Here is a 26788-nt window from a genome sequence, read left to right as displayed (position 1 = left end):
CAAAGTCATTCAACTGTGTATGGTAAAATAAATAGGACCAAAAACCACACATTTTCAGTAAGACTAAATCTGTGGAAACAATCAAAAGAGAAGTTTTAATGATTTCATGAAAGCTCTTTACAATTTGTTATAACACTGTATTTTCAGGATGACCCTGTACAATATATTGGTTCAGAACATGGCTATAAGAGTCAAGCTGACCTCAGTCCAAGTTCTGTCTCTGACAATAATTAGTAGAGTGGCCTTATGCCAATTATTTCATTCATCCCTCATAAGGTTATTCTAGGGATTTAATGATGCACTTTAACCACTTCATAATTGCTTCATAATGAGAATTCAATAAATGTTACTTATTTGAAGAACATTTAGAAACAGCTTAATTAGGGAGACACACATATAAGCCAATAAATTACAATATCATGTGAAAACAGCAGAAATAGAGCAAGTGTAAAATACAGTGATGGCATAAAATAAGAAATGTTTTGCTATGTCTGGAGAAGTCAGTGAAGACTTTCTGGAGGAAATCATGACTGAAATAAAATTTGAAAGACCAATAGATGGTTTTCAGGCTGATTAGAAGAGTGAAAGGCACAAAATGGCATGGCATACTTGGAGAATTACAAGCAATTTGCTACTTTTTTGAGTGATTAGAGAAGCTACTGCAATAGTGTGCAGTCAACCAGAACAAGGCCTTGAATGCCAGCTTAAGAATCTTGTTTCTCACCTGGCAGGGAGTGGCTCAGCGGTTGAGCGTCGACCTGGGATCCAGGTGATCGGGGTTCGATTCCTGGTCAGGGCACATGCCCAGGTTGTGGGCTCAATCAATGACTCATTGATGTTTCTATCTCTCTCTTTCCCTCTCCTTTCCTCTCTCTGAAATCAATAAAGATATATTAAAAAAAAAGAAAAGAATCTTGTTTCTTGTTGCATTTCATCATGTAAGTGGTGGAGCAATTGGGAGCCAGCAAAAAGGGAGGCATATTATGAACATAACTGATCATCTTGGAGAAGATGGATTGAAGCTCAGATGAAGCTAGAAAATGGAAGACCTATCAGAAGGCTTGTTAAATGAATCCAGGTGAGGGATGCTGACATTGTATACTTGGGCTATGGAAATGGAAAGATCAGAATAAATTCAAGAGACTTTTGGGGAATCTAATAACTGACTGTATATAAAGAAGACTGATTCTAGGATGAGAGTCAGACTTCATGTTTGGGTATCTAGGTAGATGGTAGTACCCCTTGATAAATAGAAAAACATGTTTATATTGGGAAAATGGTGAGTTGAGGTGGGTTAGTGCTGATATTTGAGGTGTCTCTGAATATCCAGGTGGAGGGGTCCAGTAAGAGGATGGATATATAAGCCTAGAGCTCAGTACTAGAGTCTGATCTGGAGCTATATATATGTCAATGAAGTCACAAATATAAAAGATCATCCTGGAAAAGCATATAGTATGAGAAGAGTCAGGAACAGATCCCTGGGAAATGTCAACATTTAAGACCTTATAAAAAAGACCTTAAATAATAGTCATGAAAGTAGGAGGTCAAGAGAAAATAGTATCAAGGAAACCAAAGGACAGTTCTTCAAAAATGAGATATCATCAAGACTATTATATGCAGCAGTGATGTCCAGGAAGATGAAGGCTAAGAAACAGCCAATAGATTCTGGTAGTTTTAGTGGTGGGACCAAACCAGATGATTACAGTTTGAAGAGTGAATAAGAGGTTAAAAATGTGGAAATATCAAATGCAGGCTACTCTTTTGGAAAGTCATGGTCAAGAAGAGAAAGAGGAAAATAGAATGATAGCTAGAAGGAAATACAGTACCAAAGGTTTATTTTGTTTTTGTTTTTTTCATGAGGCATAAGAGAGACTTCCCATATAGTGAAGGGGAAAGGCCTAGAAGAGAGGGAAAGGCTGAAGTTCCAGGGGGCTAATATTCAAGGTCCAATCAGGAGACAGAAATCACATGCTATTTAACTTCAGAAAATGTAATGCAAAGAATTCTAAATATGTAGAAGGTTATTTATCAGGTAATTTAGAAGGTGAGAGGAGACATAAAAGGATATGAAAGTAGCAACCATAAAAAACATCTAACACTCTTAGGGTTAGGGGACCAACAGGCACAGGTAGGAGATGGAGTGTGCAAGGGAGGTTTTTTGCTAAAGTCAATCAAAGAGTATTTTATGAAGATATCCCTGGAGCTGGGCTTAATTAAGGAGAAAGGAAGGACTATTCCAAGAGTTGCGTATAACCTGGCAAATAGTAATCGCTTAATAAATATTTGTTGAATAGATGATGAAGGATCAGAATGAACAAAAATCTAGAGGAGAAAGTATTGAAAAATTTGGGGGGGACCAGTAAGTTTGGTTGGGGCTTGTGCGGCGGGAGAGTGGTGGGCAGTAAGGCTGCACAGAAAGAACAGGGGTGGGCCATCAGCTTTTCATACCAGGCTAAGGAGCTCAGACTTGACTTTAGGAAGCCAATGGAGTTTGAGTACGGGAGTGACACGACCGGAGCGACGATTCCTGGAAGGCTGGTCTGTCTGTGGTGTGCAGCAAGAACTCGAAGTTGGGGTGATAGTACCTATCCAGGGGGCAAAATAGGGGACAAAACATAGATGGCAAATTCACTCAAAGGCTGATTGGAGTTGGCGGCGGCGGGGCAAGAGGGGAAACTGAGGCTCTGGGCGTTTGGGAGGAATGGCAGAAAGAGGAAAGAAAAGAAGTTCGGAAGGGACAGGATACATTCTGTGGGGCAAGACTGGGTAGTCAGTTCAGGGGAGTTGCAATGCGGGCCTGCCGCTGAGCGGAGTCCCGGCGGGAAGCGGCGGGGGAGGCTGCGCGCACCGAGCCCGACCGAGGCCCGCGGTCCGGAGCCTCTCGGCCGCTGTGAATCCGCAGCCAGGCCTCGGGCCAGAGCTGGAGGCCGCCCGGCGTCCCGACCCACGGCTTTCACCTCACCGGGCTGTCCGGCCACAACCAGGGAGAGGAGGATTCCGGCGTCCATCGCCTCCCCTGCAAGGGACGCCGGGGGCTGGGGGCTGACGCGGCTCCTCAGGCAGCCACCGCTCTTCCGGTGGGACGAGGCGCGCGGGGGGCGGCGGCGCGCGCTTCCCGCACGGAGACGCGCGCTCCCGCGGCGCGCGGCGCGGCCGGCGTCGCCTAGCAACCGGGGCAACAGGGGGCGGGCGGCGGGCGCAGGCGGCGGGCGGCTCGCTGGGCCTGAGGGGCCGCTGCCCGCGGGAGCTCCCGGCAGGTAAAGGCAGGTGGGCGGCTGGGTCCCAACAAGCCTTGGGGACGGAGAAGGTGCTGCGTAGGTGGGACGTCAGGGGCAGCTAAGGGAGCACTTTGCGAGGGGCTGTGGGCCCGGCCTGCACCAGGAGTGTTACACAGGGGAGCCGAGGGTGGGCTTCTTCAGCAGCCCGGCCACCTCCGGTTTAGCAGGTAACTAAACTGAGACCCTGAGAGGAGATCGGAGGGTTTCCGATTCCATTACTTGACTCAGGGAGTGGGCCTCGACTTCCTTTAGCCTTCCTCCCCTTTAAGTCTTCCCAAGATAAATCTCCCCACTAGGAAATAGTTAAGATCGTGGAGCACTAGGCAGCTGTAAAGAAGGATCGCGTGCCCTTTGGGACAGTATGGATGGACCTGGAGAGTATTACGCTGAGCGAAATAAGCCAGGCAGAGAAAGACAAACATCATATGATCTCACTTATATGTGGAATCTAAAGAACTTAATAAACTGGTGGACAGAAATGTTTCAATGACATGGAAGCATAGATGAGACTGAGGAATGTCAGAGGGATGGAGGAGGGCGGGGGGGGGGGGGGGGGGGGGGGAGAGAGTAACCAAAGAATTTATATGCATTGTGCACAACCCAAGGACACGGACAATGGTGGGGAGAGGGACTGGGGTGGGAGGTGGGGCAGCCTTAATGGGGGAAAAGGGGACATCTGGGATATTTTGAACAAAAAGAAAAAAAGAAAGGCTAACCAAATTAAAAAAAAAAAAAAAAATCCCTAGGCGGAAAGTTCACCAAGGAGAAATACGAATGATGAATAAACTCATGAAAAGAAAGTGGTTCCTCTTCAATAATCAAGAAGCTGCAGATTTAAGCCGATTTGTTTTCATACCCAGTGCGATGAGGTTCATACCTTTTCATCTAGCTCTTTCGCAGCTAGGGGTTTCTCCTAAAGAAACAGTTGAGGATGTGGGTGAATATTGTATGCCTAAGGATTCATTCATTTATGTCTAAAGTTCATTGCTGCCTTTTCCGTAATTCCATAAAATTGGAAACAAATGCTCAATAGTAGCAGACAGGCTAGATACATAGGAGATTTTTAAATATTATTTTAAATGACATGATATGCAGACCCATTGGATATGACTGGAGCAATACATTGAGAATGAGACTCCATTAATTTAAAAATCTAGTAGGAAAGTGGTCCCAGGAAGGGAAGTTGAGAATAGGGGATAGAAATCCAGGTAGGATGGTAAAATTACTGTAGAAAACACACAAAAATGGAACAATATCAAAATAGTGTTATCTCCCAGAGCTTATTTCTAAGTGATTTTTATTTTATTCCATGTGCCCTTCTTGGTTTTACAAATTCTCTGTAGTGAAAGATATTACCTTTATAAGTGGTACACTTAAAAATGGTTAAAATGGTAAATTTTATGTGTATTTTAATACAATAAAAGAAATCAATGGGCGGATGGTAAAATAGTCAAGGGAAACAGGTTGCATTTGCTTCAAAAAGTCAAAGGGATTTACTTTATTAATTCAACATATCTGTAGCTTTAAAGGAAAACAAATCTTCAAAGAATAAAATAAGTAATTTAATTGCATCATTAATATTAAGTGAAATAAGTTTACAAAGTTCTTTAAAAACCTTTAAAAACTTGACTGAGACTCCTTGTCCCTTGCCTATGTCAGTCTTATACATTCTCCCCCATTAACAATTACACCCAATATGGTAATAAAAACACAAACTAAACACTTTCTACTTCACAGTAGTACCTAGACCAGCTTCATCACTGTAATCCTGTATATTTAGGCTCTTCAGCCTCTGTACTGTTCAATATGCAATTACTCAAAACTACTATCTTGAAATAGGAAAAATAAGTTAGTGAAAATCAGGTGACTTAAATAAACTTTATGCAGGTATAATTTAATTGCTTCTCAAGTACTCATAAGGAATTCTTTTGTTAAATTTAAGACTGCTATATTTTGGAATTGATTATAAAGAGCTGTGAATCTTTTTTCCAAAGGTTAATCATTGGATAGATTTTCATTTGTCCAGAATAGTTTCTGTCAGCATGAAACATAGGCACAAAGCCTAAGGCCTGTGTGCTTTTTTAAAGCATCTATAAGCAATGTTTGAAAATTGAAAAAAATTGGCTCTAAAATATGAAGACAAAGGAAAAATTGATGTTAAATTAAATGTTTTACATTAATATTACATTTTGATTACACTTGAAAATAACTTTCTCATTTTGCAAGAATTTCCAGGTGCACAAACTGATTGCTGAGTGATTACAACTGCAAAATTTTAAAACAGTTTATGATGAAAAATTATATATAATGGGGGATGTGGGTGTATTTTAACATTTTAATATATTGGATATAGTGTGAGGAAGTGCATCACAGAGCAAGCGTGTCCAGGCCATCACAGATCTTGAAATTTATGTGAACTGAAGTTAGGGACCTGGAGTAGATGTCTTTCAAAAGTTCCTATGAATTTCTAGGAACGTGTGGCTTTTTACCATTTGTGATAAATTCTGGTCAGTATTTCTAATGCTAGGAGTTGCTTTTCTCCCTTGACAAGCCATCTGAACTAACGCTGACATTGTAGATTCTCTCCAAGGATTTTCTACTTCTTAGGATTTCTCTTGAGACTGTGGTAATTTCCTTGAAACTAGAATCTACTACCAGAGATTACCTAATGCCAAACATCATCCTACACACTCTCACTGGAGAAAATCTGAAAGATGTTTAGGGTTATTCTAACAGTCACCAACATCTTGAAAAGTTTTCTGTACCTGGGTGGAGTTATATTTCTGTGGATATCAACTATGTCTACTATTCCTTTGATTTTTTCCACACAGGCGTGGACACATGAGGGCAGGTAGGAAAGGGTCTTGCAAGGACTAATCCTGATTTCCCAAGAATACATTTCTTTAGATTCTCAATTAGTTTTTATTGAGCTATGGATTACATCAGAGAAAATTTTGTTATTTGAGGGACATGACACAAATATTCGTATGGGGTTGGTTGATCTTGGATATAATTCACAAAATCATTACTCTCAGGAAAAGCAGAGTTAATTATTTTTATAAGTGCTGAATGTCTACCATGTGCCAGACACTGTTCTAGATGCTTGGGATAGAACAATGCAAGAAAGCAGAGAAAAACCCCTCCCTTTGTGGCAAAACATTCTTGCAGATCTCAAAAGTAACTTGGACTTTGTCTCCCAAGCCCTATATGGTAAACTAAAAAGTAGAAGTTATGTCACTAATATATTCTCTTCCTTTCCAAACGAAGCCAGAACTAATGCCCAACAATCTTAGCAATCAGTTCCTTTAAAATCATGGTTTGGGCAGGGATGTGTAGGTAACATATTTGTACATCTGCAATAATTTCTACATGTATCGCATAGTCTCTTTTTAGGTAAAATTTAAAGGAAATAAACCTAGTAAGGACATAGGTAACTGAGAGATTTGTATATATATAATGTGTAAATGACACTTTAACCACTTATTGCATCTTTTTCCAGAATGGGTAAAAAGATAAAGAAGGAAGCTGAACCTCCTCCTAAGGATGTGGTAAGTCTGATTTGAATACTGTAGCACATTAACAACCAGTTTTAAAAATAAATTGTTCAGTTTGGCATGTACTAGTATATATACATGAGTACACAGTGGCAGAAGTCCAAAGTCTGACTAATGATAAGATTAGTCAGAGGAATCTAACATTATATAAACAAACATTTACAACATTGTCATTACATAATTAGCACAATTAGAGAGTAATTATTAGCTTTTCCATTATGAGGATGGCATCTTTATAAGCCAAGTTAATGAATAAATACTTTTGGTTTTAAATACTTTACATTTGCCAGTTTCTACTTAGTGTTAATTATCTGAGTGAATTTTCAAAATTAACTGGAAGTTATGCTATAGCTATTAGGTATGTATATAAGGCTTTCAGAAGATAACCCTTTGGGCATCAGAAGTACTGTGTTTTCCAGTTCTGTGGAGAGAGAAGTCTGGGTTCATTGTCATTTTCTATTTCAAATGCTAACGTGGTGCATTCCTTGTAACACAAAGCCCTTCTTCTCTCTGTTAAAATCATGTTTTTATTTTCTCTCTTCACATTTTTCAAATTACTGTAAGATGGTGTTTAAAATAGAAAATGACCTTAGACAATTTTTACTTTAGAAACTTATTTTGAAAGACACTTGGTATGATTTTCTTCAAATGAAACATGAATGGAAAAAAATATGTATGTATAGTGAACTCAACAGGATTTTATAGTTTGAAGGAAACTGAGCTTAGTGCAGGTATCTCCCCACCAGCATTGGAGCATGGTGTTTACAAATGCAAGCTTCGTTCCTGCTCTGCCTCTCACAAACTGTTTTTTTGTGTTTGTTTGTTTCTTTGTTTGTTTTATGAAGTTGCCAAATTTGGAGAAGTTATTTCAGTTTTTCTTCATTTCTTCAATGGGAATTGAAATGTCCAACTCATTTCAGTTGTTGTATGACTTAAAATGAAATAAAACATAAAGTCCTCATTGCCCAGCACAGAGTTAATACTCAGTAAATAAGATTTAAATCATGGGAATCCTTTAGATTCTGCTACACACAACACAAACACACACACCACTATGTAACTACTTATATATGATTTTTCAATACAGTTGGGAACAAAGGTTGTGGAAGCACCTATCTGCCCAGGTCTAAGAAAGCTTTGCAGAGATGGTCATTTTGCTATCCTGATGTATTTTTGTCAGTCTGGCTGTTCTCCTTTGAACATATTCTTAAAACATTACAAATTCTCTTTTCGTTGCATTATAGGTTTGCATTACCTCTCTTTTTGCTGCAAAAGAACATTATTGACATCTTATTACTAGAAAGTGGACTCATAAACGTAGTACTTGATGACAAACACTTTCTGATTAAGGGACTATTAATCAATGTATGTATTTGTCTAAGACACTTTCTGTAATTTTATTATGTCTTTCTAGAATTGTCCTCTGCATCATAATCCTTGGGGGGCTAGAGGGACACAATCAAGACTTGTAAAACCAATCCAATCCTAGCTTTAGCAAAAATCTAGCTCTTGCGTTTTGAGTTCACAACAGCCTTGGGGGTAGCCAAAGGCATGTGTGACAATTACCAATGGTTCCTGACTACTGCTTTCCCAAGAGTCCTTCCATTTTTCTCCTTCTCTGACTTTATGCGAAAAAGTTGATAGAGTAATATTAAAATATCTAAACACTTTTCTACCTTATAAATTCTAATAGTTTAAAACAGTACACTACAATTTAAGGTATCTGAACTTCGAATTTGTTCCAAGGCATACTTCTTCAAGGTCTATGCAAGGTTTGTTGTACAAGTTATAAATGAAAACAGATTTAAAAGAGGGATACATATAACTGCTTGAGAAAATAAACTTTTCTGTGTCAACAAATGGTAGTTTGGTTTTTAATATATTTCTAAAAACATTGTTTCCAAAGATCTTTATATTCTTTCCCCAATTTTTAAACTTTCTATTGAAGCATAATATATGTACAGAAAAGTGCACTAAAAGATGCAGTTCAATTAATTTTTACACAATGAACACACCATGTAACCAGCACCTAGATCAAAAAACAAAACATGACTAGTCTCCCAGAAATAGCCCCATGCCCGCCAAGGACTCTAACATCATGGAATAGTATGACCTGTATTTTAAACATATAAATGGAACCATAAAGTATACTTTCTTTTATCTGACTTCTGTTCAATAGTGCATTTTTGAGGTTTATCTAAACTGTTGTGTATAATTATGATTTTTTTCTTGTTGCTGTAACATCTCATTGTGTACTTATTTATTCTAGCATTGATAGGCATTTTGAGTGGTTTCCCATTTGGAGAATTATAAATTGTGCAGCCATGAACATTCTAGTGCATGTGAAATATTTTTATCTTCATTAGTCTTTCATCTACTGGTTAGATGGGTAATAGGGACAGTGAGAAGAGGAGTATTTGGTGATAAAGTTAAAACAAAAATATCCCTTTGTTTTTCTTAACATTCTCCTTGTCAAAACATGCATTAATATGTGCATGTATGGTTTATTGATCTCCATTCCTTCTCATAAGAGGGAACACTAGATAAGAAGATGCCTGGATGTGGGAAGATATGGCTTGAACAACCAATATAACTATATTCTGCTTTCCCAAATTATTTCCATGTCTGGGTGAAAGGCTGTTTGTGATGCTATAATAAAAGGCAAACTTCCTGTGGAATGATTACATAAAAGAATTACTAACAGAAATGACCTTAGTAAGCAATATTTAGTATAAGACAAGATATTCAGCAACTAGGAGTAAGGCTCTGGAGTTAAATTGCCAGAGTCTTCACCCTCACTCCATCATCCACCATCCATGATCTGGGGCAAACTTCCTAACTTCTGTATACTCCAGTGAGGATGTAATGATATGCACTTCACAGGGCATCCAATTAATATCAACTCATAGAGATGAGGCAAGTTTAGATCAACGTAAGATGCTTAGAACAGTGCCTGGCACTACTTAAGGACTTAGTAAATGCTGTTATTATTAATGACATAGTTGAGGGTACTGCTCATCATTCTACAGAACTGTAGAAGTCTGAACTGTCAAAGGAGGCAGGTAATCAGCTGTGGAAGACCATCTGGCCGCTAAAGTTCCTGGAGGCCTGGTGTGTGACCGGCATGATTCATGGCCAGGTCTTTGAGTTTATGAGCATGGCAATTTTATTCTCTTAATATTTCAGAGGCAATTGAGTTTCAGTGGATAAATCACAGTATCTAAACTTGTAAGAGAACATGACCTGGCTCTGGAATATCAATGATTAAGTATCAACTGACCATTTATTTAAATGGGTCAGCACATTCTCTCCCTAGTTAAGTGCTTATGGGAAGCTAAGCTTGGTGAGTATTGAATCAGAGCAACATACAATAGAAATACTTGCTCCCTCACTTTCGCAATCAAACCCAGTTCTTTGGAAGACTGGATGTCTCCTGGGGCTTGTTTTCCCTGAACCTTCTTTCTCAACCTCAGATCTCAACCTTTAACTCTTTGTCAGAGACTGACAAAACTGCCACAGATTTTTTTCTAGAAATGAAGCATCATAGGGGCTTATTTTCCCATCTTTCTCCCTCATCACAGATAAACAAATCACCATGAATAAGAAATATAGTATACATTCACAAATAATACACATATGAAACTGTATAACTAATTATCAGCTTTCTCACCTTGCTCTAAATGTTTATTACCTTGAATCATGTAAAGCAAACTAGAGGCCAAACAAACTAGCTGTTTTCATTTTAACCTTTATACTTTTTAGCAGATTTAAAATATATGTAGTCTCTATTAAAAGTTCATACTAAAGTGGTGCAGTCTACTTCCTTCTGTATCTGTCTCTCTTTTCCTGTGTAATTGGTTCTACATGATCCAAGACCAGTGATGTGGTGAACACTTTCCAATGGAAATCAAGAGGCCTAAGAGATTCCAAGATGGCAGCAGATTGAGTGAAAGCTATACTGACACTCCTAGGACCAAACTAGAATTACAACTAAAATATAGAAAAACCATCCTGAATAATCAACTGAGTGAAAGCTATACTGACACTCCTAGGACCAAACTAGAATTACAACTAAAATATAGAAAAACCATCCTGAATAATCAACTGAAGACTAGCCAGAGAGCATCCTCATAACCAAGGACTTAAAGTGAAGACCACATAGAGACTGGTAGGAAGTAGGGAGGTGTGAGAGGGCTGGCTGGGCTCCCACAGGCAGAAGCTGAAGGTCCAGAGGGATAGCTCAGCTGTGGGAGGTTCTCACTGAGAACTCTGGGGCCTAAACCCCAAGCTGGGCTTCCTAGCCCAGAGCACCAGAACTGAGAAAAGTGCCCACAGAACATCTGACTGTGAAAAGCCGTGGGGTTTCTAAGTGCCAGGGAGAGACAGCTGGAAATGCAGGCATCCTCTTAAACGGCCAATGCACAAAGTTTCATGTGCATCCACTCACCTTGGGCTCCAGCGGAGGGAAGGCAGAGTGGACTAGAGCTGTGTGAAAAGAATCGAGGGGTGTTGGCTCTGGGACCAGAGCTCAGGGGGCAGCCATCTGGATTCCTGTGCTGAGTCATTTCTCCATATAGCAGAGGACATCTTTCTCAGGCAGACATTTATCTTCCAAGCAGCTTTTGCCTGGGGCAGAAGCAATTGAGCGACCCTGTTGGAAAACCTCTCACCCCACCCTGTGGAATTTCTACAGCCTGAGGCTCATTAAGAGACTGAATAACAATCAGCCTCTGGGTGCTTTGAGTCTTTGCCTGGTTTGCTTCTGGACCCAGGGCTTGGAAGAGCAGACCTTGGTGCACATCTTGGTCCTTTCCAAATGCACCCAGACCCAGCAGAAGGAGCCACAAGCTGTGGAGTGTGGAAAGCTTCAAAGAGGGTTCTCAAGGGCAGTCACAAACAGTGTGTGACATTAGCCTGTACCAGAGATCATCCAAAAGACTGAGAGTCCTAGCAGATCTAACTAATACATAGAAACAAATCCAAATAGGCAGCCAAAATGGGGAGACAAAAAAAAAAGCCCCAAATGAAAAAACAAGAGAGATCTCCAGAAGAAGAGCTAAATGAAATGGGAATAGCAATCTATCAGATATAGAGTTCAAAATACTGACTATAAGGATGCTCAACAGCATGAGAAAAGATATGGAAACTATAAAGGAAATTAAGAATGATATAGTGGAAATAAAGAATACATTGGAAGGAATAAACAGCAGATTATGGGAAGCTGAGGATCAAATCAGTGAATTAGAAGACAGAGTAGAAAAAAATCACTCAATCAGAGAACCACAAAGAAAAAGCAATTAAAAAACAAAGAGGACAGTTTAAGGGAGTTGTGGGACAACATGAAACATAACAATATTCGCATCATAGGAGTGCCAGATGAGGTAGAAAGTAAGCAAGGGTTAGAGAACCTGTTTGAAGAAATAATGGCAGAAAACTTTCCTAATCTGGTGAAGGAAAAAGTCACACAAATTCAGGAGGCATAGAGAGTCCCAAGTAAGAAGAACCCAAAGAAGCTCATGCCCAGACACATCATAATTAAAATGCCAAAAATTCAAGACATACGGAGAATCTTAAAGGCAGCAAGAGAAAAGCAATCTGTTATCTACAAAAGGAGCTCCCATAAGGCTGTCAGCTGATTTCTCATCAGAAATTCTACAGGCCAGAAGGGAATGGCATGAGGTATTCAAGGCAATGAAAAGCAAGGATCTGAAACCAAGACTACTTTATCCAGCAAGGCTATCATTCAAAATAAATAATGAAATAAAGAGCTTCCCAGACCAAAAAAAAAAAGGCTAAAGGAGCTTTTCACCTCCAAACCAGCATTGCAAGAAATGTCAAAGGGACTGCTGTAATAAGAAGTTGAAATAGAAAGAAAGAAAACCAGTCATAAAGAAATAAAATGGCAATTAGTACCCATCAATAATAACCTTAAATATAAATGGATTAAATGCTCCAATCAAAAGACATAGGGTAGCTAAAAGGATAAGAAAACAAGGCCCAAATATATGCTGTTTACATGAGACCCACTTCAGAACAAAAGACTCACACAGGATGAAAAAAACTTCTGGAGGACTTTAAGGGAGAGATTGACTGCAATACAGTCATAGTAGGGGACTTTAACACCCCACTGACTTTACTGGATAGATCTTCCAAACAAAAAATCAGCAAAGAAATAGTGACTCCAAATGACACACTAGATCACATGGATTTAATTGACATTTACAGAACATTTCACTTCAAAGCTGCAGGATATGCATTCTCAAGTGCACATGGGATATTCTCAAAGACAGATCACATGTTAGGACACAAAACAAGTCTCTACAAGTTCAAGAAGACTGAAATCATATCAAGCATCTTGGACATTTACACCATGGAATAATATGCAGCTGTAAAAAAGAAGGATCTCTTACCCTTTGAGACAGCATGGTGGGACCTGGAGAGTATTATGCTAAGCGAAATAAGCCAGTCAGAGAAAGACAATTATCGTATGGTCTTACTCATATGAGGAATCTAATGAACAAAATAAACCAACGAACAAAATAGATTCAGAGACATAGAACCATAGAACAGACTGATGAATCTCAGAGGGAAGGTAGGGGTGGGTGGGTGCATGGGGAGAAATTAACCTAAGAATTTATATGCATAAATGCATAACCCATAAACACAGACAATAGTGTGGTGAAGGCCTGAGGTGGGGGTGCAAGGTAGAGGAAATCAATGGGGGAGAAAAGGGGACATTTGTAATATTTTGAACAATAAAAATAAATCAAAACATAAAATAAATCAAAAAAGGCTTTTATTTGCATTTACCAGAACCATAAATATCACTCAGTTATCATTATTTATCTACTTTTCACTGAGTTCAACTTTGTAATTTTGTGTTCTTTTACACTTGTGCTAATCCAGTAACCACTAACCACATGTAATTATTTACATTAAAATTTATAATAATTAAAATTGTTAATTAAAATGAACTAAAGAAATAAAAATTCAGTTCCTCAGTCACATTAGTTACACTTCAAGTGCTCAAGTGTCATGTGTGACTGTGTCTGCTGTATTGGAGACGCAGATCAGCATTTCCACCGTCCGAGTTCTATTGGAAAACACTACCCTAGACAGTCTTATTTTCTTCACAGACATAAAAGTATCCCTATAAATCTATGACTCCTCTAATGGACTGAGCTTAAAGTTCAAAGCTTAGCCAAAATGCTTCCCCTTTCTTTCATTCTTTTTGTAAATAATTTGGTTCATCATTTATTTTGTGCAGAGTGTGAATTTATAATTTCACAGCCAGCTTGTTGGTGACTGATTGTGAGTTTCTCACAGGAAAGCAGATGGGATATGTAATTACAGCACAGTATTATTTATTTAGTTGTGTGGCGTTCTGTTAGAGCTATCATTTTATTCTCAGTGCCTTTTTAATAAAAAATTACTGTAATGCTGTAGGCTCTGTAGGAGAAACAAATGTCATGCCAGGTTTCTACACTCTCTGCCAAATATTGGTATTTCTCCTTCTTTGACAGCTCTTTAATTTGTCTCTCGCACAGTCTCAGTCTTCCCTTTAAGTTTCTCAGACTCCCTATCACCTTTTCCTCAATGATGACCAGAAGATGTGGCAAAATAATGAAGTGTTTTCTAAACACTTGAAGAAGGATGGAATGTATTTACTATAGTTGTTTAAATGCATTTTCATGTATTCTGCTCTTTTGAGAATTGTAGGCATTCTGTGCAGATCATGACATATCCATGTTACAACACAGCATATTTATTCACATCCTTATAAAATCAGCTTTAAAAATATTGAAATGTCAGAGGGCTCTGAAGTGAAAGTTTTAAAATGGAAGGGAAATTTGTTCTGAATGGGGGTTGATGGAGAAGCTAAGGACGCTAAGGAAGTTTCCCTAGCGGGAGTTTCTTAAGCAGTAAAGCGGATCCAGGGGCTGTGATTCTCAAGGGTTTGGCAGGGGGCCAGAGGGCCTTATGAGGGTAGGATGGTAATGGTGGACTCTATCCCCACAAAAATGCACGCCAAAATTTTCACATACAGTTTCAGTGGGAGAATGTATCCCTAGAGCTGCCCATTGATGGTTTCAAGAATCTCTGATTTAGAACCTTCTCTCCTCACATCAACAAACAATACATGGTTTAGGTACTTTAGGCCAGAATCATAAAAAAGAAATATCCAGAGGCACTTTACAGACATTTATTGAGTTTCCATACCTCAGATTTATTCTAGGTAATGGAAATAGAGAAATAACATAGTCCTCTGCCTGGATAAATTCATTCGTTGGACAAAAATTATATATCCTAGGCATATACTTGAGAACAAAACCAAGTTCAGGCCTCAAGGCAGTATCCATGCTAGTGGGGAGAAACAATCAATTAACAAATAATAGTATAATTCATGTAGTGATAAGATACATAAAGGAAAAGTAGTATACAGGATCGAGAGTGATGGATCTGCACCACTTTAAATAGGATCTACATCAAGGCAAGCCCTCCTGGGAGGGTCACATTTGAAAAAGACTTAAATAGAATGAAGGAATTCTGCTATGCAAATATCTGGGTGAGAGTACCCCAGAAGATCAACAATAAGTCAATAAGGCATGACTTAGTATGTTTGAGGAATGCCAAGAAGGTTGGTGTGCCTGGAGCTTGGTGAGCAAGGAATTAGGAGGTGGGTCACAAAGATGGTGGGGTGGTAGTGATCATATAGGGCCTTTTAGGCTATGTTAAGGAGGTTGGATTTTTTTCTTAATGTGCAAAAAGGGGAATTCATTGGAAGGTTACAAGTAGAGGACTAGCAATAACTAAGTTATATTTAAAACAAAAAATAAGATTGTTTTAGCTACAATGTGAAAGAAAAGTGAAAAAGGGAAGGCCAATTTGGAGGCTGTTACAGTAGGGCAGCTAGGACTAGGTGGTAACTGTGGAGAAGGTGAGAAGTGGCCAGAGTGAGGACACATGCTGATGGTAGATTTGACAGAATTTGCTGATGGATTGTATGTGGGGTGTGAGAAAGAGAGGAGCTGAGATGTTTCAAGGTTCTTGGACTGAGCAACTGAGTAAGTTATGGTAAAATATACTAACGTATACATATAAAATAAAGAAACAGTGCAGTGTGTTAAGTGCTATTATATAGAAATTCAGAGGAATATAGCTGTGAGAAAGAAAAGAAAGCCCAAGGATTTTTAACACCCCAACTACCATGAATAAAAAACAATAGAAAATGTACCCAGAAAGATAGAGACCTGACTATTAAATGAGCCATAAGCTTCAATAGTTTCAAGTATTTTATTATTCCAATTTTTAGAAATGAAATAAAACTATCAAGAAGTGGTAGGTGACATTGTGATCACTGATGACAGCCTAGTGAGAACTATTTGGGTGAGTCAATGAAGGTGAAAGTCAGATAGGAGATGTTCACCTGGAGATAAGAGTAAGAAAATGAAGCAAGGAAACAGTTCCTAAGATTTTTGACTGTGAAAGGGGTGACTGGGTGCAAATGCAAAGAGAGCAAAAACTAGTGTTCATTCATGGTTTGGGTTTTCTAAAATTGATTTGAAAAGACAGAAGGACAAGGAGATTTAAGGTTTGGAAAGAGTGTTATTAAAATAATAGATCATAAAATCTAAGCAGCATAAGAAGTGAAGAAATGAGAAAGCTAAGTGAAAGTAGAGGGGTAAATGGATGGGGATCCCAATGAAACTGAAGGATAGCTGCAGTGGGAGTAGCTGAATAATGAAGCTTTATCTTCCATCATATGCTGGTTGGCTACCAAGAGACCCTTAAAATCTGAACAATGTGGGTGCTAGGAAGGCAACGTGAGTAGGCAAATACAAATTGGTGGGATATCAAGCATAATAGTAGAAGACAAAGATGAATGATAGATGGATGCTATTGAGCCAGAATTAAGTAGAAGAGACAGAAGAGAACTTCAAAAGTAATGAGAACATTTCTGCTTCTGGATAGGATGTAGTAATGCATCTCTCTCACTGTAACAACTCAAGCTAAAAAGCTTCTGCATAGTAAAAGAAACCAACAAAATGAAAAGAGAACCCACTGTATGGGAGAACATATTCGCCAATGATACATCTGGTGAGGGATTAATTTCCAAATATATAAAGAACTTATACAATTCAACACCAGGAATACAAACAATCCTATTAAAAATGGAAAGGACATGAATAGACACTTCTCCAAAGAGGACATACTGATGGTCAATAGACATATGAAAAGATGCTCAACATCACTAATCATCAGAGAGATGTAAATAAAACCTACAATGAGGTATCACTTCACACCTGCCAGAATGGCTGCCATCAATAAATCAACAAGCAACAAGTGCTGGCTATAATGTGGAGAAAAGCAAACTCTTGTGTCCTGCTGTTGGGAATGCAGACTGGTGTAGCCACTGTGGAAAACACTATGGAGTTTCCTCAGAAAATTAAAAATGGAACTGCCTTTTGACTCAGTGATCCCACTTCTGGGAATATACCCTAAGAATCCTAAAAAACCAATCAGAAAGAATATATGCACCCCTATGTTTATAGCAGCATTATTTATAACAGCCAAGATCTGGAAGCAGCCCAAGTGCCCATCAGTAGATAAGTGGATAAAACAGCTGTGGGACATTCACACCGTGGAATACTATGCAGCTATAAAAAAGAAGAATGTCTTACTGTTTGTGACAGTATGGATGGACCTGGGGAGTATTATGCTAAGTGAAATAAGCCATTCAGAGAAAAGCAAATACCATATGATCTCACTAATATGTGGAATCTAATGAACAAAATAAACTGATGAACAAAATGGAACCAAAAACATGAATACATGAAATAGACTGGCCGGTACCCAAGGGGAGAGGTGTTGGGTGTGACTGGATAAAGAAGGTGAAGGAAATAGCTAAAGAACATATATGCATACACATGAACACAGACAATAATTTGGTAAAGGCCTAGGAAGGAGGAGGCAGGGGAGGGTGGAGGTGGTCAAAGGGGAATGGAGGAGACTCCTGCAATAATGTCAACATTAAAAAATTTTTTAATTAAAAAGAAAGTAGATGGATTTTAAAATATCATAGAAGAGCTGTGAAAAAGCAAATTAAAAAGACTGATAATACCAAATGTTGGTAAGTACATGGAATTCTTATTCATACCTATTGGGAATGTAAGCTGATAAAACCACTTTAGAAAGCTGTTCAGCAGTAACTGTGAAAGGTATATGTATGTCTACCTTATGACCCATCAGTTTTATTCCTTGGTACATACCCAAGGAACTGCATGTTGCGTGACTCCATTTACATGAAGTTCAAGAACAGAAAAAACTAAGTGATGATTTTAAAAGTCAGAATAATGGTTATCTTTCTGGGAAGGTTTGGGGAAAAAGTGTGAGGAAATATTCAGGGGTGATAGAAATGCTCTGTATCTTGGTCAGAGAGAGAGCATATTCTGAAAGATCAAATGGAAGAAATATCTGTCAGTATACAAAAAACAGAGTAGATTTTGCTTTTAAACCAGATCTGAGAATCTTAATGAGATTAATTTACCATACTAATGTTTATTTTGATAATTGATATATCTGATTTCATTCCTATCATTTTACATTAAGTTTTCGGTGTTTCTTTGCTGTTTTTATGCTGTATTTTTTTGTATTTTCTTTTCTGAATTGAAACCTTTGTTAACCTTTCTTCTTGGTAACTTGGAACTTCTACTAATCTGTAGCCTTTAAACACACATATCCAAACTTGTATTTTTCTGTCAATGTAAAAAATAAGTAATAACTAGACAACAGTCCTGTTCTCTTTACCAAAAGTTTCCTTTACTCTGAGTTTTGTTGAAAAAACTAGAATCTAGCTTTTTTTTCTTATAATGTGTCATTACTATTTCAGGAATCCTTTCTTAAAAATTACATCATAATTCACAACATCATTACCATTGATTTTAACTACATATTTTGTTGTATCAATCCACCACTATTGTTTTTATATATTGTCCTCCCCGGTTCTGGCTGGAGTATTTGATGTACTTGTTGAGTCTGTGACTGCCTGGACATGCCTTTTTCATGTATGAATGATCACTTAGCCAGGTATAAATTTCTAGTGCTATAATTCTTTTCCTTCTGAACATTGTTAATTATCCTCAATAGAAAGTTGGGTGACGGGAGGGTCTAGGTCATTAGCTGAGACATTATCTTTCCTTACTATTCAATAATATTTCTGCTTTCTATTACATATTTTCTATTTAGGCAAGCTCCTATTTTATCACCATAACTACAACATTCATTCCTATTTTAAACCTTCCTAGTATTGTTTTCCCCTTTTAAATATCCTTCCTCCTTATCTCAACTGACTCCTTTTTGTCCATTCTTCTAATCATATCTAAAATTCTACCACCTCCATGGACCTTTCTCCATTTACCTCAACTCATAATAAATTCCCCTTTGTCATCACAGCATTTATCATCTTTGCCATATGTTTTTGTACTTCCTAGAGTCCTAGATTTTTATATCTGGATGACATCTAAGAGGTATAATCCAACTCCCTAATTTTTCAGGTTAAAAAAGAGCTGGTCAGTAAGCCACATATATAACCCAGATGACCCCAAGCTTTCTGGCATTCTGGGGCTACCCTTTAATACCTAAATAAAATAGTCCTCAAGCCTCAATCCCCAAATACTTTTGGGAGCCCTCCCCTGGGAAGCCTGTGGGTTTGCAGGTCCTCATGGCCTCCCCATCAGTGTTAGGGTTCACATCCTAGGCACTGCTCTGGGCTCTGCTAGGGGCCATTTTTCCTCACTGGTCATGTCACTGGTAACAAGTGTCACAAGCCTGGAGTATATGACAGACTTTTACTGAAGATTTTTTCTCTCCAAAAAGAGCCTGAGAGGCTTGAGAACGAACATGACTTTTGTAACTCCTAACAGCTTCTAGCACAAAGTTAGACACTCACAAACCGCAGCTTTAATTTGGATGTAGGATGCTGCTGCCCTACATGCAACAGCCGTTTCCCCTCCGAGGGGCATTTTATCCCAGCCACGTCCTTTCAGGTCATTGCCCGCCGCCGTCTCCTCTGCCTTCTTCCCTCTTTCAACCTCACACAATTATGTTTCCTTCTTTAGAGTGATCGATCTCTCCAGCCTCTACCTGTAACTGAATATCAATGTTTTTGTTATATCCCAAAACACAATAAGCTATCCAGTAGGAACCAGTTAAAGCTTTGAAATTCAGTTTGTTTGTTTTTTTTCTTTAACATAAGCAGAATTCCCTCCTCCACCAGTCTCTGGAAATGGAAGAGAAATCATGTAATTTATTTTCTCCTCTACAAAGAAAGCCCCAAGTGTCATGAGTTAGTTATTGTTCATTTCAGCTGCACACGAATTCTCAAGATTCTCAAGATCACAGCAGGATACAGTTCTTCTTAGAGACCTATACTTTTTCTTTATACTATATTACAATTTCCTCTGTTCCAGTTTTTGCCCCATTTTACATTTTTCATATGTTGTTTTCTATTGCTCTTAAATTGTTTTACATATGTAATAGCTACTTTCCCAGAAAGAGTGCCGTAATCCTAAAGCAGGTACTGATTATTGAGACTGTCAGGGCATCCAGTATATACAGGTACTCAAGGATTCTTGTGTATTGATTAAGAATTATACTAACATATGCTATTTAATGAGCATCTATTATGTGCCAATATGCTCAGTGCTTTACATAGATGATCTGTAATTCTCTCCTTAATTATTTTACCCATTACACAGAAGAGGAAACTGAAATTCTAGTGGCTTAAGTAACTTGCTTGATTCCACGTAGCTAAATTGAGAGACTAAGTCTGCCAGATTCCAGAATGCTTTGCTCTTCCTGCCATACCCCAGGCATTCCAAAGCTGTCAATGTTGACAGCTGTCTTTGTATCAGTGATGGGTTTTTTTAAATAACAACTTTACAATGCACTTACTGGGCAGTGACCATATCCTTTCTGTAAGATTATGTTCTTTTTAAGTCTCAAGACACCATTCATTTTTTATGTGCTTTTTAAAGCTCAAATGTGAACCTGATATCTTTCTTTCTGCATTTCAGTTTGATCCATTAACAATTGAAAGCAAAAAAGTAGCAACTGTGGTGTTAATGCTTAATTCTCCAGAAGAAGAAATTTTGGCCAAAGCATGTGAAGCCATTTATAAATTTGCTTTAAAAGGTTTGGATTTTTTCAGTTTTTCTTTCTATTTCATTAGTTGCTTAAATATTTACTACATAATGGGCACTTTTCTCCCCAGTCTTTAACTTACTTCCTGTCAGATGAATTCTTTCAGACAACCAGAATGTCATTTAATGCATTACCTGAAACTAATGTATCTCCCTAAGTGCCTAACTTAATCTTAAGGAGTAATTTTGTCACTGGGTAGAAGAGTCATTTTGAAGGCTTTATTGTTTAAAAAATTATAAATGACACAGAAGCTGAAAGAGCTCCTAGTGGTCAAAGCCAAAACAATTTGAGCAACAAAATAAAGTAGTATTGGATTATAACCCAAAGTAGAACATAAATATCCATGAGTCTATACCTCAATAAATAAATGATTGAGTGAGTAAATAAATGGTAGAGAAAAGACAAATCTCCCATTCAGAAGAATTCTGAATAACTTAGGTAGATACTCTGCCCTCAAGGAGACAAAATATAACTTTGTTAGGTATGGGCTGTGCATAGTGACTCTTTCAAAAGAGTACAATATGAAAACAGGGGAAAAGAATAAGTTTATAGTAGAGAAACTTGACAAACCTACTTCAGCCATGTGATCAAAATCAACATCAACAGTGATAAGTCATGTCGATAACCTTGTAAGTCAAGTCCCCTTGACACAATGTAATGAAAATGGCACTTCTGTGTTATTTTCCCCCAAAACCTGTATCCTCAGTCTAATTATCATTTTAAAAAATTGAATTTCCATTCAGGGACATTCTACAAATATGTAGCCAGTACTCCTCAACATGCCACAGCTATTAAAATAAGGAAAGCCTGGGAAACTCTCACAGCCAAGAGGAGCTAAGGATACATGATAACAAAAATGCCATGGAGGATCCTAGATAGGATCCTGGAACAGACAAAGAACATTAGGCTAAAACTAAGAAATTCTGAATAAACTATTGATTTTAATTAATAATAACATATCAATAATGGCTTATTAATTGTATCAAGTGTACCTATTAGTGTAAAATATTTATAACAGGGGAAACTTGGTGTGGGATATGTGGGAATTCCCTGTATTATCTTTGCAATTTTTTCTATGAAACTAAAACTGTTGTAAAAAATAAAGTTTATTAAAACATTGTAAATGTTATAAATCTAATATTGAGAGATTTATTCATAAAGGATTTACAAACATAAAAGATGGTTGTTATATTTTAGTTTATTCCAAATGGTCATAAAATTAGATTTTTATTATAGTGTATAACATTTTAATTGTGACTATTTGAAGTATGTAGCGTAATTTTTAAAATATTTTTTTTATTGATTTGAGAGAGAGGAAGGGAAAAGGAGAGAGAGATAGAAATATCAATGATGAGAGAGAGTCACTGATCGGCTGCATCCTGCACGCCCTCACCTGGAATCGATCCGAGATCTCCTGGATCATAGGTTGATGCTTAACTGCTGAGTCATGCTGGCCAGACATGTAGTGTATTTTTAACAAGATCTTTTAAACAGGAGCAATTTGATTGTAAGGAAATGGTGATTAAACATTGGTTGGGGACTTGTATGACAGAACAACAAATATTCAGTGAGCAAATGGTAAAATATTCATCTTGCTATGTCACTCTTGTCATAGAGTGGAGGGGAATCTAGACAAAAACCAGAGTGGTTCTGGAAGGTATAGTTTATGAGTAGATTATGTAGAATTCTGAGTCAATTTCAGGAGGCTTTGGATCATGCATCTGTGGTAGCATATCCCATTCAGCCTTATAGAGTCATCATAAGTCATCTGGCTATCATATGTACCTAAATATATATCATCCTTTATATGACATGAGGTAAATAAATAGGTAAGCATGCATTTTATGTTTAATCAATACAGAAGTTATTGTAAGTTTGGTGTTTCATACTAGCAGTGTTTTCTGAAACAGTATTTTAAGATAAATGATGGGACTTTGCCTTCTGTCTAAGATGCAGTAAGGGGCCAGATTTACCCTCCAAGTGAAACAACTAATAAAATAGACAAAATATATGAAGTAGCAGTTGGCAAAACACTGACTATTAGGCAATGAAGGACAGTGACCATTGAGAGGCAGGAAAAAAGGAAAGAAGCCCTATAACTGCCTGAGTTTATTGATTGCAAAGAGTATCCAGGCCATAGCACAAGAAGGGGTAGCCTGTGTAGAACATATTGGAGTCTCTGAATTGAGAAGACAGACCTGAGAGTGCAGGGGCACAAAGGTAGCAAGAGTTTTCAGGAGAGAGTAACTGAGAGAGAATACAGGAGATCTGTAAAACATGCCACTCAAGTGTTTGGCTGAGTACTGATCAGCGTGTGCATGTGAGGGAACTACTTGAAGTCAGACGAAGAACCCAACAGGATTAGTGGCAACAGTGCCCGGTGCTCACGCAGGGCCAGAAGTAGTGCTTGTTCTCATAGCCAGACCCCAAAAAACTCAAGATGCATGGACCATTGTGCAGAATACACAGGGGTCTTGCTCAGTAGTTAGAAAGTATTAGCCCTAAACTGAACACTCTTCTGAAAGATAAAAGGATCAAATTGTTTGCAGATAACTGTGTCCCAGAACAGATTTCTAGATTACAAAAATATCCTTTACTCAACTAGGTAAAATACACAATGTCTGGCATCCAATAAAAAATTACCAGGCATGAAAAAGAAGCAGGAAAATATACCCCATAATGAGGATATAAATCAATCAACCAATCAAAAATAAGCCAATATATGTGTGACTGGAGTCTCTGAAAAAGGCAAAGGACAGAAAAGTATTTGAAGAAATGATGGTCAGAAATACCCCCAGTTTGATAAAAACTCCAAGCCCAATCACTGAGGTATACACCTGAAACTAATATAATAATGTATGTCAACTGTAATTGAAAATAAAAAATGATAAAAAACAAACAAACCCATGCACAATGAATAGGAAGAAAACTACACCAACTCACATCATAATCCAATTGCTTGAAACCAGCGATAAAGAAAAAAAATCTTTAAAGCAGCCAGAAAACAAAAGGTACATTCAGAGGAACTAAGATAAGGATGACAACAGATTTATTACCACTAATGATACAGTCACAAAATCAGTGGCGTAACATATTTAAAGTACTAAAAGAAAAAGAGAAACTTTCAACCTAGGAAAATGGAAACTCAACAAAAATATTTTCAAAAACATGAAATAAAGTCCTTTGCAGACATTCAAAACCTGAAGCAGTTCATTGAAGGTGGACCCACACTGCTAATTATGGCACAGTAGGTAGTTTAGACAAAAGCAAAATTATGCCAGATGAAAATATGGATCTACACAAAGAACAAAGGTAGAGCAGTAGAAATAGTAACATTTAAAATATTTTCCTTATTATTTAAATCACTTAGAAAGCAAACTTTAAACCAAAATAATAATCATATAGTTGTGGTCTGAAATATATGTATAAGATATATGACAATAACAGCACTGGGGGGATAATGGAAGTCTACTATTGTAAGGTTCTTGTACTACCACTTGAAAGTAGACTGTCATAGGATGTATACTACAAACCCTAATACAGCCAGTAAAGTAATAGAACAGAGAATAATATTGAATAAACCAATGAAAGAAATGAAATGTAATCATAAGAAATATTCAGTTTATACAAAGAAGGGAAAAATAAAAAGAAAACAAAGAATAATGGGACATATAAAAACAAATGACAAGATGGCAGATTTAAACCTAATCATATCAAAAATCAAATTAAATGTAAATGGTCTAAGTACTTCAGTTAATAGGGAGAGAGTGTTATATTGAGTAAAAAGCAAGACCAAACTACATGCTACCATCAAATAATGCACTTAGAATATAATGACAGAAATTATTTGAAAGTGAAAGGATGATATTATAAATATCATAAAAGTAGACAGAAAAGATAGTACCAAAGGTAAGGGTTATTTTATAATGATAAAGGGATCAACTAATCAAAAGGCTATGAAAAATCCTAAACAGTTATTACTTAATGCCACACCTTTAAATAAAGGTGAAACTAGAAATTCAAGGAGAAATAGATATTCACAATTATAGCTGGGGATTTTGATGCCTCCTCCCCCCAATAAATGAAAAGACAAGTAAACAGTAAATCATTAATGACTAAAAGATTGAAACAGCAATATCAATGAACTTAACCTAACTGATGTTTATAGAGCACTCCTGAAACAGCAGGATATACATTCTTTTCAAGAGCATAGAAAACATTTTTCAAAATAGACCATATTCTGGGCCATAAAACAAGCCTTAATAAATTTAGAAGAATTCCAATGATAGAAAATACGTCATACCACGATAGGCTTAAATTAAAAATCAATAACACAAAGAACTCAAGAGCATCATGAAATAGAAAGTAAATAACACATTCCTATGAATGTTAATTAATTTTAGAATTAATTACACAATTATGCAATTAATTATGTCGTTACATGACTGGCACTGTGCTAGGCACTGAGGATATGCAGGAATAGAACAGAAAGGTGTCTGTCCTCATGGAAAGTTAAGTTCTAGTGGAGTAGGCAAACAATGCATAGAAGCCATTAAGTGGTATGAAAAAAATAAAGCAGGAGAAAGACAAGGAAGGTTTGGAGGTGATAATAATATTAGATAGGCAGTGGAAAGAGACCTCTCTGGAGGTGCAGGGTGAGCTAAGAACTGAATGGCAAGAGAAAGCCAGCTTTGTAAACATCAGAGGGGAGGGAGAGCAGCAGACTTCAGGATACCTGTGCTCTAAAGTTTATTCTGAGAGAAAGACACGTGGAAGCAGAGGAGTGTGAAAGGCAGATGGCAAATCAGAAACTGGAATAACACAAAGCAGTTTTGGTGAAATTGATGGTATTATTTTATTTTACTTGTAATGACAGGTGAGGAAAACAAAGCAACGCTCCTTGAACTTGGAGTGGTGGAACCTTTAACTAAACTGCTCACCCACGAAGACAAAATTGTAAGAAGAAACGCCACTATGATATTTGGAATACTGGCTTCTAATAGTAAGTAGAGACTTTTTAAAATAATCTCATGTAATGCCTTATCTTTCTTTTAAATTTAATGTTAAGGGATTTATTTCCATTTTATTTAAACTGACTTTAATGTTAATGAAAAAGTTAACTATGATGTAATAATGTTATGATTTCAAATTTTAAGGGATATTTTTAAAATATAAAACTATGTGCAAGTACTCTCTAAGTTGGTGATATAGTATGCTCCAGTTTTACAAGTTAGAAGAGCAGTCATTGTCTTTTAAAGTTGAAATATTTTTTTTCTTGAGTTAGTATAATGTGATTTGTGTGCCTATATGTAAGTTACACTTCATATGTATTTCATAGTGAAGGAAGCTCAGAGTAAAGTTTTGGTACATTTATTTTTTTGAAGCCACAAACTATATTTTGCCAAAAATAAATGTAGACATGGATTTACTCCTTAAATCAGACCTATTACTTGCTTGAATATTTTCATATATTTAATAGGGTGGGGTAATAATATTAGTTAAAATATGCTGTTATGTCTATTAGAATATCAGTTTGACCAAAAGCATGCAAATAAAGGCAGCCCCTGACTAATGAACAGGATATATTTTCTATTTGTAAGTCATTTTCATGCTGTAATGGTAGGTTTCTTTGTTAGCCAACAAAAGCTTTTGATTTATAATAATTATATTCTTGGTGGATATTGAATTCTAACATGAAACCTAGGCTTCTAGGAATTAACATGTCACTATCATAGTACTTAGCTAAAACTATCA

At 37.3% G+C, this 26788-nt stretch overlaps 1 protein-coding gene across 7 annotated transcripts in view; it reads left to right on the top strand.

Annotated features, from left to right (window-relative positions):
- The first annotated feature begins 3161 nt into the window (after window positions 1–3161).
- Window positions 3162–26788, top strand: part of ARMC3 (armadillo repeat containing 3) — a 90925-nt gene continuing 67298 nt past the window's right edge. Inside the window, exons 1-4 of one of the 7 annotated variants that reach the window (XM_081143232.1) lie at window positions 3175–3445; window positions 6778–6826; window positions 20908–21025; window positions 25911–26036. In XM_081143232.1, coding sequence (XP_080999358.1) covers window positions 6779–6826; window positions 20908–21025; window positions 25911–26036 — 292 coding nt within the window. In that variant the 5' untranslated portion in view covers window positions 3175–3445; window position 6778. Of the gene's footprint in view, window positions 3446–6777; window positions 6827–20907; window positions 21026–25910; window positions 26037–26788 lie in introns of all 7 variants that reach the window. The other 6 variants (XM_081143231.1, XM_081143229.1, XM_081143228.1 and 3 more) reach the window with 6 other exon arrangements.

The sequence above is a fragment of the Miniopterus schreibersii genome (assembly GCF_964146895.1).
Source record: "Miniopterus schreibersii genome assembly, chromosome: 1".
NCBI lineage: Eukaryota > Metazoa > Chordata > Mammalia > Chiroptera > Miniopteridae > Miniopterus > Miniopterus schreibersii.
The sequence above is the reverse complement of the archived record's forward strand: the minus strand, read 5'-3'. Positions and strand labels throughout refer to the sequence as shown.